This window comes from Scaptodrosophila lebanonensis, unplaced genomic scaffold, assembly GCF_003285725.1.
Source record: "Scaptodrosophila lebanonensis strain 11010-0011.00,11010-0021.00 unplaced genomic scaffold, SlebRS2 tig00001412-arrow-pilon, whole genome shotgun sequence".
Lineage (NCBI taxonomy): Eukaryota > Metazoa > Arthropoda > Insecta > Diptera > Drosophilidae > Scaptodrosophila > Scaptodrosophila lebanonensis.
The window spans coordinates 9,010,380-9,022,634 of record NW_022060739.1 but is presented as its reverse complement, the minus strand read 5'-3'; the positions used below and the strand labels follow the sequence as shown (position 1 = coordinate 9,022,634).

General features: G+C 39.3%; 2 protein-coding genes across 2 annotated transcripts; one reads left to right on the top strand and one right to left on the bottom strand.

Moving 5' to 3' along the window:
- Positions 1–1,863: 1,863 nt before the first annotated feature.
- On the top strand, positions 1,864–2,712 carry LOC115631825 (basic helix-loop-helix transcription factor amos). The gene has a single exon (XM_030528665.1). It carries the CDS (start codon positions 2,002–2,004, stop codon positions 2,710–2,712), a length of 711 nt encoding a protein of 236 aa, XP_030384525.1. The 5' UTR covers positions 1,864–2,001.
- Positions 2,713–6,446: 3,734 nt separating this feature from the next.
- On the bottom strand, positions 6,447–10,062 carry LOC115631421 (regulation of nuclear pre-mRNA domain-containing protein 2). The gene is made up of 9 exons (XM_030528146.1): positions 9,522–10,062; positions 9,330–9,456; positions 8,804–9,260; positions 8,565–8,729; positions 7,771–8,499; positions 7,628–7,717; positions 7,508–7,568; positions 7,224–7,331; positions 6,447–7,130 (listed from the first exon to the last, which is right to left on the bottom strand). Exons 1-9 carry the CDS (start codon positions 9,688–9,690, stop codon positions 6,595–6,597), a joined length of 2,442 nt encoding a protein of 813 aa, XP_030384006.1. The 5' UTR covers positions 9,691–10,062; the 3' UTR covers positions 6,447–6,594.
- Positions 10,063–12,255: the final 2,193 nt, after the last annotated feature.

The following is a 12,255-nucleotide window of genomic DNA, read 5'->3' as shown; positions in this document are numbered from 1 at the left end:
TCGTTGCTTGTGGCATCATTTATTCATTTTAGTTATGGCCGGCGCTCAATTCTTTTCAGTGTTTTGCGATTGTTTTGGCCTTTTTCTTTAGAAGTGCGGGCGAGCGTTTGAATTGATTTTGTGTGGAGTTAATTAACTTTTCGTTGCGGCTACTTGAAAGTGGGCTTCTTGGGTGAAGCTGTCAAAAGTAGAGCAGCAAAACGATGACCAGGCCCTGGATGGACTCTTTTCAAAGGCGCAGGCGTCTGCAATGCCAAAGAATTGCGTGTTCTGGCAACATATTAAAGAAAAGTATATTCCTTTCAATCATTTTTCTGAGTTGTTCAGAGTTTTAAAAATCAGCTGCAGTCTACCGATTTACAAAAATTATTAAAAATATATTTTGCATATCATATTTTATGTATATTTTTCAAATCCAAACAATTTATAAATCGAAATCTAACTGAATAAATAAATAAAATGATATTCATTAGCGACAATTACTTTCAGAGAAAGATTTGCATTACTTTTGAAAGGCCAACTCATAGAAACAGAGGGGTTTTAACGAGTTTTTATTTTACATACTATTTGACGTACAAATTAGTGATCTATATGTTGATCTAGATTATAACAAATCAAATAAAGCGTCAGACATACAAACAAATTTGCAAACAAATAGCTAAGAAGAAGAAGCATTGTCTACAGTGTTTAAAATTATTATCTAAAATGCAATTTTTTAGCGAAAATTTGTAAATTAAATCATGTTTGGTTTCAATTTAATACATATTTAAATTATTAATAGTTATACCTTGAACCCAAAGGGTAAAAGGCTATACTAGTTTTATATTTTTGAAGGTTATATTGATGTTTTCGCTGTAAAATAAATTGTTAAGTATATTAAGAAGAGAAAAGTAATAATTTATAAAGAAATTTTATATTTCTTATTTTTATATTTATGTTGAAATATTGATTCCGCAACAAAATAAAAAAAGACATACAAATCATTAAAGCTTTAATAATTAAAATGTATATTCATTGATTGAATTTAATTTTTAATTTTGGAGTCTTCGAAAATTAGGAGGCCTTTTAAATGATATTTTAAGATTGAATTCAACTTTATACTTAATAGTGAAAGCTTTTTGGGCTGCACAGCAAATCTCTATATGGTTCTGTGCTTTAGCAATAATTAGTTCGATAGCTTGACATTGTTGAGTGCAAGATAGTTCAGAATTAGTATATAAGTATATGGTATTATGTTTTCAATTTTGGAATTCACAAACTTCAACTGTGCCTCCTTTTATTTTTATTTGCATTGCCGAAAATTGGTGAGAAATATTTCGCTGACCCAGTAATACACGAAACCACTGGCAGAAAATCGAAAGTACTAAACCACACACACAGTTTTTGTGCTTTCTTGATAAAAAGGATCTCCGCTTTCTTTCTTTCTTTCTTGTTTTCCTGCCTGCCACTAGACCACAGACATGCAACGATCGGCTGGCAGCAATTTGGTAAAAATGCAGCCCACAATGCGGTTGTCGGAAATTAAAACTGATAATAAAAGCACATATCATCGATACAATACAATATTATACCTCAGATAGCTTTGGTATTGTTCCCACAACATGCCCCGAGGCAGAAATTGTCTTTTGTGCGATCAAAGCGGCTGTGGCGGCCATTGGAGTTGAAGTTGCAACTGCAACTGTTGACCTTGGCAACAATTGTTTGACATATAAAATGAAGCGTGTGTGTTTATTTTTTCTGAAGTTCAGATGAAAGCCAATTTGAATAAAAGAACAGAAGCGACAGCAAAAACATGCGGCAGATCGTACCGAGCCTTCTGAAGTGGCAATTAAACCTTTTGACCGCAAGCCAATTTAGTGCACAACAAAAACAGGCAATGCATGTGGCAGGTACACTTACCTGCCAGCACAGAACTCAGAGTCTCAGCGAATCAGGTAGCAGCGCACTCGCAGCCAATCAGCCAATCAACAGCCGCCTCTCTGGCATATAAAAGCCGACGCAATGCCACATGCAACATCAGTTATCCTTGTGGCACAGACAGCAACGGGCAGCCCAAAAAAAAAAATGTTGACCAACAACGAGCTCATCGAGCATTTCTATTACAACAATGCGAGCAGTGCTGGCGATGAGGTGCAGAGTTGTGGCAACGACTATCGCCAGTTGGAGGACTTCATGCAATATCAGCTGGATTATAGCGGCAGTGGCGATAGTCTATCCGATGGCACCAATAGCTGCTCCCTGGAGCTCTATTACGAAACGCCAGCGGTTCTGGAACTCGAGCATATGCTCAGTGTACAGCAGCAGCAACAACAACAACACCACCAGCAGCAACAACAACAGCAACAGCCATTGCTCAGCAGCAGCTCGTCGGTGAAGTCCTCCGCCAAGTACTGGCAAAGGCAGCAGCAGCAGCAGCAGCGCAGTAAGCCCTATGGCATGGTATCGTCCTCGTTCTGCTCCTCGTCCTCCTCAACCTGTCGCGAAGCTGACGAGGATGAACTGGGCCTAAGCTCGGAGGTTCTGCGCAAGCGACGTCTGGCAGCCAATGCGCGGGAACGTCGCCGCATGAACAGCCTAAACGATGCCTTCGACAAGCTCCGCGATGTGGTCCCTTCCTTGGGTCACGATCGGCGACTCTCCAAATACGAGACTTTGCAAATGGCGCAGGCGTACATCGGCGATTTGGTCACACTATTATCCCGGAACTATTGAACAGAAATCGGAGGGGGAAGGTGCAGCATCGGGGCGATCTGCGTGGCGAGGAGAATTGTGCTTAGCATTGTTGCAACTTTGAAACCTAGTGTTAACTTAAAAAGGCTGTTAGTTTTAAGTGGATGGGCAGTTATTTTGTAAGTCTCTATTTATAGGAGAGCCATGGCTAATAAAATTAAATATCTAGTACTAAAGCAAACGATATAAACTTTAATATCATGTAGCTTAAGCTTCGAATAAACGAAGATAACAAAAAACAAGGAATTTATTGCAAAATCAGCGGACAGTTCTTAGGCGGACACTTCAGAGACGGGCTTGACAAATAAAAAGCAACAGTGACAAATTTCCGAACCTGAAGGCGATCAGCATTATGTCGAGTCTTTATAATCCCCTTATACATACCCCATCTTTCTGAACGTTAAAAATATCTGACCCAACTCAACTTACCTTTGCAGAAGTGTAAATGCATACGTATTATCACTATTTCCTTTCCAATATTTAGTATGAATATTGAAAAGAAGAACGGGTTTTATTTATAAGCATTTTTGAAATATTTGGGTATCGACTTTTTGTGAATGAAAATTAGAAATGGTATTTTATTTGAAGCTATTTCCTAAATGTGATTGATTGAAGTAAAAATGCAGTATAGAATGCAAACCAAATAACTGGAAAAGCTATGTTCGGGTGCCTCTATTGTGGAATACACCTATTTCTGTTTTTACACGGTTTTGATTTAACACGGTTTGAAAATTAAAAATGTTATATATGGTTACACGACTTTATTCCATTTAGCACTATTCATTTTCCATATGATCAATGTCTTTTTTTACACGACTTGTTTAGGAACCAATCTACCGTGTAAAAACAGAATTAGGTGTACTCTGAGGGGGCAACAACAACAACACCTGTGTGGAAAAGTTTTGTGTCTCTAGATCTTATCGTTTCTGAGATTCAGGTGCCTATTGACAGACAGTGCTAAATCGACTCGTGTTGCCATGCTGATCAAGAATATATTGTTTTTGCCTCATACATTTTTTGCTTTGCACAGTTTTAGATTAGATCAAGAGTGTTGCTATGTCAGTTCTATAATATTGGCCCCAACGACAGTACCAATATACTCTAGGCTAGCAATTATATTCCTTTTCTTATACTATATTCTGCAGGCCTACTACAGAGATCCAAAATTCATAAACTCTACTAATTTTTGCCCAACTTTCTCTAAGTTATTTTAAAAATCCGTTAATTCAACATTACTTAGGCATTACAATCAATCTTTTTGTGGCATTAGCCACAGTTTTACATACCCCTCCTCCAGCTCCGCAGCCTTTTCCTTTTTGGATATCAAACTGCATCCTTGAAATCCTTCAGCGTTATTATTAACTAGTGTCCGCAACGCCCCGCACATCAAAATAAAGGTCACAACAAGCAATGCCGACAGCGGCGACTACGATTGATGAGTTCCGACTTCCGACCTAAACAGACATGATTAAGGACATCCAGTTTCGAGCCGAGCGCACACGTCAACAGGTAAGTACTGAGTGCTCGCCTCAGGACCTCAAACATGTGGAGTACGAGAAAATTGATTTAAACATAGTCATTTGTAAATGTTGTGAGGGTTTTGGGAAATGCTGAGAAAGTCGTAGGTGGCATGAAAATAAAAAATTAACCAATACAGTTTACATTTCAAATATCACATTGATTTTTGTTGTATTTATAGAACTAAATACTCGTAACATTAAAATTCCTCATATATACAATGGTTTTCTAAGGCTAAGGCTTATTCTATAAGGTTTTCTTACTCAACTTATGATTAAAGAAGTTTTTATGCTCTTCACAAGCGTCTCTTTAAGAGATGGATTGAGATCTAATGGGTTGGATAAGGTTTTTGCTCTGGCAGAGAAATTTTATATTTTTGGAACCAAGGCAATGAGATCGATTTAAAAAATGAATCAGCCTTCTCAATAAGAATCATAATGACAACCGTTTCAATTTAGATTCTGGTGCCAACTTCATAAAGTTAAATATGGGATGAACTAGTAAAATGAATAAATTAGTTGTATTTATTTGAACGATAATTCGCAATAGTCTTAAAGCCCTCTCCGGACCCTAAAAGTTCCGAAATTTAAACAAACCTATGTAGAAAGTATAACTTGCATTGGTTGTAAAGCCCTCTGCGAAACCTAAAAAATATACAGAAAGAGTATTAAGCCCTCTGAGAACGCTAGCAGTTCGGAAATTTAAACAAATGTATATAGAAAATAGAGCCATGAAGCTAAATTCACTTAAAAGATCACTCTTATGGACTCTACAAAACACGTTTGCAAAGAATTTTAATTTCGTATTTGAAGATGTACGATTCGACCCACTCGAATGTCCATTCTGTACACTGTAGGAAGAAATGTTGCCAAAGAAACTTTTATTGGGTTGCACCGAATTGTTTTAACGAGAGAATTTGTCTGCCAAACAGTTGAGTAATTGTAATATATTTATATAAAAGATTACACGCTTAGTGAAGGGCATAAAACTTTGGCCTTATCAAAGCTTACATTTAGGTTCGGGTCTACAGATCGCTATTTCACATAACACTTAACTTACAGTGCTTCACAGTTAAGGTTTCCATATGAGAAAAATTTAATTAATTTGTCTATATACAAAATGATTTAAATATAGCTTTTTGTTTCTTAAAACTAATTCTAAACTAAGGGCTATGGCGTATAAATTATGTGAATTAAACTAAGGCAATTTCTAATGTACTTAGATTAAAAGAAAGTTGTGGTAAAAAGTCTTTTGCAGGTTTGATGTTATCTTGTTTTCGAATTAAACTAAAAAGTTGAGGCATTAACTTAGTGAGGCTATGTCAGCAAATTGGACCTAAAGTTGCTAAGAAATTATCATTTACTTTTGTTTGAATATTTTTATAGAATTTTTGGAATCTATAATCGTTGATCTAAGCAGTTCTCATGTAAATATTTGGCCAGCTCGCTGCTGCCAGAAAAAACATGCAGCTCATGGAAAATATTTATTAAAAATTGTAAACGCATTTGCTTTAGGATTGCTCAATTAATTATAAACGTGGATATATATATATACTATATATATTTATATTGTATTTAGTTTTAGTTCTTTTATAAACAAATATATATGTAATCATAGGTTTATTATTACAGTTCTCTTTGTGCTTAACACAAACGTGTGTATACAATTTAAAAATATTTATATTCGGGCATATACATTATTGCAAGCGAAATTACTGACGTTATATTGCTGAGAATAGAACTCTGACCCATTAGAAATAAACGTTAATAGGATGGAAAATATGAGAGATATAATATAAGATAAATGACTTGAAAGTATTTTGCCTCTGAAATATCAAAAGAGCCCGAATGGGATATTTAATTCTTTTATTTTGAACCCATTGCTCAGATCCACGCAGTACGAACAAGGAATTTCGATCTTAATATTAATTTGATGTTTCATTTTAGCAAATCACAGAGCGCTTTATAAACTGACATTTTCTCACTCCCAGTTATAATGGCTGTCCTTTGCTAAAATGCATATAAGAAACAACTTAGTCAACCGAATAATTTGCAATATATCGTCAATCGTCGTACTTCAACTACAACGCAAATGATTTATTGATTATACATACATAGCTTCAAATTGTTAACGCACTCAACCTTTTTTGTATATTTATGTATATATTTTAAGATTAATTTTTAAACTAAACTGGTCTGTACATGCGTCGTCGTTAAATGAAAACTAGCAGCTGAGATAATCGCAATTATTTCGCAATTGCTAAGTATAAACTCAAAACCTTTCCTTAATTTCTGTTGCGTTAGGTCTGTGTGTTTGCTCATGTTTCTATATTTGCATAATTAATAATTACATCCAAGCATTACCGCGCATACGTCCGCGTCCACCACGTCCGCGGTTGAAGAACGGACGTGGCGCCCCATCAAAATTGCCGCCACCATTGCCAGGCATGCGCTGAAAGTTGGGACGATATGGTCCAGACCAGCCACGGCCACGCCCACGACCGCGCATGGGCATATTCATATTACCATCAGGGCCAGTGCCGGGAGGTCCTGGGAATTGCGGGAACCCAAACGGTGGTCCAAATGGTGGCCTGGGTGGTGGTGGGGCCGGCCCATTGCTGCCGTCATTCCCATTCCAAGGCATGAGTGGTGGCATTTGCATTTGATTCCAGGCCTGTGGCGATTGTTGTTGTTGTTGCTGCTGCTGCTGCTGCATTTCGGTCATTTCTGCAATATTTCCAAAGCTATTGTTCTCATCCCACACACTCGAACCAAGAAACTCTGGCGGCGTTGCAAGCAACGCGGGACGCGCAGCACCATTGGCGTCAACTTCGCCACCAAGTGCCTCCGATTGATCCAGTTCTTCTTGACTGGAGTTGGCTTCTAATAAAGATAGATTATATTATTGAACATTGTACATAACAGGAAGTGTTCTTTTATTTATAGCTTAAGTGCGTTGCAAGCTCCTCTTCATACCTCGCAGCGACTCATCCATATCCTCATCTGACATGTCCATGTCAACGACCATGTCTGCGGGATCATAGCGCGTTGAACCATCCACGCGATCGGATTCAGAAGAAGAGCCTGCAAAAAAAATTAAATATGTGAGTTGGTTGGTTGTTTATACAACGCAGAGTTTGAAACCTTGAAAGAGCATATTCTATTATAACTATCAAACAATATTCGAATTTATATTTAATTTGTAATATTTTCCAAATTTAGACAAAATATACCTCTTTCCATATAAGGTTTCGACTTACTGGCATTGCTTTTATGCGGCGAGCTTCCCTTTTTGGCATAGTTACTTGGCGGTGCCATGAGCTGTGCAGAAAGATGTTAATTACTTTTCTTGCTTGTTTTTATTATGCCTACGAACTTACATTTGAAGGCGAATTGTTTGACAAACTGGGAATAGCGCTGATTTCCTCAATTTTTCCTGGTACAACACGATAATCAACATCACCGAACTCCTGCCAAAGGAATAGTTTGTAAATGTTTTCAAAGATTTTATAAAGTTGCTTACCTTTTCGCCACCACCCGGCGATCCAGTCAACGATATTAGATTCCGACTCACCGGAACCTTGGTATTGAATGAGAACGCCGGCGGCAGTTGGAGCGTGCGATGATCAACATCCTCCGCGCCCAACACGGAGCTATTATGGTGCTCGCTGTACTCAATGGGTGCGTTGCTGCCACTGTGCGCCTTACGCTCAAAATGAGGCGGCGAGTGTGGCGTCGATTGCCCCGTATATGAGGCGTTGCTGCTATTGAGACTGTCCAGCGGCGTCCAGGTCATGTTTAAGTCCCAGGTGTTATTGAAATCATCTCCGCCGACTGCTGTGGGCGCAATGCTTGGCGGCAGTGGCGGGGGTACTGGCATGCTGCTGGGGTTCAAGGGTGCGGGCGTGTATGAATGCTCTTGACTGCCATAGTCCGACAATGGTGGCGCATATTCAGCAGCACCTCTACCTCCGCTGCTGTCGCCAAAAATACCAGGCAAAGGCGGTGAGATTGCACTCCCAAAAGCTTGTGCTGAGCTGCCGCCCAAGCCCGGAATGCTTAGCGGCTCTGGTTTATAAAAATTAGCTGAGGGCGTGTAGCTCTCATCATCTGAACGAGAACCAATCACCTCAATGGGTTGACTGGAGCCGTTCCCAAGCTTGCTTTCGCGTTTGAAATCATTAATGTCAAAAGGCAGCTGTCCGCCATCCAAATAGCCGGAGAAGCCATTGATATTAGTATTGAAAATGTTCTGTGAATATAAAGACAGCGATTAAAGAAATGGACGCACATAATGAATAATAAGTTGAATATTACAATTGATAATGGTGCGCTATTGTCATCAGGCAACTGCAAATCTGCATCACGCTCCGGCGAGGGCGCATTTATGTCAGGCGAGGGAATGGGACTCGAAAGAGTTGGTATGATCTCATCCAGTTTGCGTTTGACAAGCTTTATGCGATTGCCGAAACTCTTATAGGCCTGAAATAAGAAGGCAATTGAATTGTAGAAAATGTCCATATTATCTTTTCTTATTTTGTTTTAACGATACTTACACTTGCCACCACTTTCACCTCGCCACGCTGATGTTCGTAGAACTTCTTGGCCAAATCTATATTCTCCAGCACTGTTTTGCGGGTTTTGATCTCATTTTGTAGATTTTTATTGTAGGCGGTTATGAAGGCCACATAACGCTCCAACTCCTTTTCAATGTCACCCGAATGACTTTTATCCTTTAGTTGCTGTTTGATGGCCTCAATTTCAAATGTGGGCGGCTTTGGTAATTTCTTGAAGCTCTTATCCGTGGCTTCCGATAACTCGACGCACTCACGCACATTGGCAATGAGGACGACACTCTGAAACTCATCGGTTTGATCCGCACTGGCATGCGATTTTTTGGGCGGCGCTATATTCAGCAATCCGCTCAAATCACTCAGAAATTCTTCATTATAGATTTCACGCTGTTCCCAGATCTTAAAGATGCGCAATATTTTGCTTTTAACGCGCTCATCGCTGCAAACAAGTGTGAGTGTAAGAATGGATTGTTAAATGGAAATGGAATGTATGGAAGGCTCTACTTACCGCACCATTGTGGTGGCGCGTTGGAGGGCCGTGGCCCAGCACTCGACAAATTCGTAGCGTTTGCGCTTGCTATATTGTATGACATCGTTGGCTAGATAGAACAGCACCAAACGATGGTCCACACGCACTGCGGGATAGGCACATAAGTGGGAGTAAGTGGTGACTCATTTGCCGGCTGGCCAGCTTGCTTACCTCGCTTGAAGACATTCAGCCAGCACTGTATGATCTTTTTGTGATTAGGCCGGTGCTGTAGGCACCATGTGGACATTTGCTGGATGCCCTCCTGTGTGTCCTTGAGGGCTTCCAGGCGCGTCTCGAACAGCTCCTCATCGAAGGGTTCGGCTGCCAATGCCTTGGCCATTATGGTCGCTACTTGAGTTGGACAAGCGGGGGTCGACTAACGCGCTTAATACATTACAACGGCCGACTTTCAGATATGACAGAGTCGATTAAAAACTTTAAAACGCTACCTTTTGTTTTCACTCGTAGCGCTATTTACTTTGTTTTTTTTACGCCCAATTTCTTACGGCAGCCTGCGGCTTGTGTATGCTATTCTGAATTTTCTTTTGCTCAGCCGAACACGCGCACTTTTTTCACGACTCTCTTTCACACTTCACCTGAGCACTATAGCTATCTTCATGTTATTTAAACACTGGTGTATGCCTCACTTTAACTCGCGCTTATGTTTTCATCAACCAATTTTTTAAAATTAATTGGATATTTACGTTAAAATACTGTGCTGTTTTGGGATGGCTTAAAAACACATAAAATTCTACTGGGCTGCCAACTCGTACTTGCAAAAATCGGAACTATGTCTGGCAGCACTTTTGGAGTTGCATGGTAGCAGTGGCAGTATAAGTAATAGATGGTGATACATAAGCTATACATAAGCGAGGAATACTTCAACGTTTTATTTACAGACCGCAAGAGTTATTTTGAATTTTATGGGCAATGGCAGCGCGCGCCTTAATCTGCATACATATATTGTCAGTGTTGGTAAACACGCGCATAGTTTGATTCATTTGCCAAACTGAACCATGTACAACGAACTAGTTTTTATTACCAAACAATATTAGTTTTTAAAACCAAGTTTGATCAATGTGGCCTAAGCCGTTTCCGACATAGCTGCATCGATTTCCCTTGCCATACTTCGCACAAGCCTAATACAGTGAAAACTTTCTTAATGGGCGCCTCTGTTATCCACAACCCCCTTGGGCGGACAGTTTTTCTAGAATATTCGTGCAGTGTATTAAGTGCTTAGGTATCCTCTTAAGCGGACAAATATCGGTTGGCGGTGAAATGAATTTTAAATGAACCCTTTGAATCCATGGTTGACTGACTTGCGCGCGCAATTGAACTAGTTCTATTCGGCTAATATCGTCAATTGATATGGAAAATATCGATAGCTGCGTGCTGTTAATACTATCGCTGGCGCCATCGCTGCTATCATACCTTTAGTCCTTCGGCGTCACTCGGTCGCGGTTCATTTGCGGCTGCACATTGCATTCGGTGTGTTGTAGGCGGGTACTTATCAACTGTTAACGTAATATAAGCGACAAATTTGAACAGAGTGATAAGAAATACGCACGATAACGTAGTAGTTTGTGTACACATATACATATGTATGTATTTGCGCTTTCTCCCGCTAAGTTTTTGTTGGCATTGGCGTTCCATGTGGCGACACTTGTTGTTGTTTTTGCTCTTCCCACGTGCGTGTGTTTGTCTGTGTGCGTGTATGTTGTTTGCCGGCATATGGCCTGTTGTTGTTGTTGCTCTTTTATTTCGCACAGGCTATAAAAAGGACGATTACTATTTGCGCAAATTTGGTTTCAACTACTGGGCCCAATGCGCAAACGATTAAAGCATTTGTCTGAAGGAAAATTTAATTATTTTTTTATTTCGCAATCGCCCGAAAATAGAAAAAATAATTATAAGTGCGCATTAACAATGAAATCCAAGGCGCACATTCGTCGACAATTTTCCTTCTCCTGCTACCACTTCGCTGCCACTTGCTCTGCCGTTTGGCAGGAACGGCAAGTGATTATAAAATGGCAAAATAATTTTCCATTGTCCAGTTCCTCTCTAACTGTGAAATGTTGTACATTTGCTGCCGCCTTTGTCGCTCATTAAGACTCTGTAATTATTCTGATTGCTTGAAGCAGACAACAGCAACAAAAACAACAACAACAACGAACATAACCCCGGCAGGGGAACCACAAAAACAACAATTATAAAAGCAAACGACAGGCTGCGCCACTGACCCAGTGCCAAGAAACGCGACTGCCGTGATGGCATCAAGGGAAAAGCGCCTTAGCAATAATTACGCTCCAATTGCCGCCCTTCGCGCTCGCAGATTCGCTTGATTGTCTTATCGCATTTAAAAATAGGACACACTGAGAGAACCAAAAGCCAGGACGTGACAGTTTTGAAAACGAATTACCTTACTATTTTGGAACACTATCCAGAACATTGTTGAACTCCTTTTGGGTAAGCAATTAATTGTTTACATGAATTCTATTAACATTATTGTTCTTATGACTGATTTCTGTTCACATTTTTATTATGTTGATTATTGTTATACCCTACTTTAAGACTAGAAATGTAAATGCAATAACATAAATTTAAACAAAACTGTTGTTGTTAACACAGTAACACCAAAACATTTTCGTTAGCTATATCTTATAATTGAATGTAATAAAATTTGATTTGGCTGTAAAAAAATTGGAAGAAGCCGCACTTCTTACACCAAATATACATATGTATGTAAGAGTAAGCATTTCATTTGAATTCCCTATATAAGTCTCTTTTCCGACGAAATTATTTAGCACTTATTTTAAAACCAACCCAATTGCGCTCAATTTTGTCATTCTAACGTATAAATTAATTAATGTGTTCAATTCTACAAAGCTCTAAACACATACAGTAT

Excerpts from the sequence above, each read along its gene's own strand:
- LOC115631825 (XM_030528665.1), top strand. The coding sequence starts at position 2,002 with ATGCCACATGCAACATCAGTTATCCTTGTGGCACAGACAGCAACGGGC.
- LOC115631421 (XM_030528146.1), bottom strand. The coding sequence starts at position 9,690 with ATGGCCAAGGCATTGGCAGCCGAACCCTTCGATGAGGAGCTGTTCGAG. Across the intron at positions 7,718-7,770 it reads CGCCGGGTGGTGGCGAAAAG|GAGTTCGGTGATGTTGATTA; the intron begins GTAAGCAACTTT and ends TTCCTTTGGCAG. Across the intron at positions 7,569-7,627 it reads CAAACAATTCGCCTTCAAAT|CTCATGGCACCGCCAAGTAA; the intron begins GTAAGTTCGTAG and ends CTTTCTGCACAG.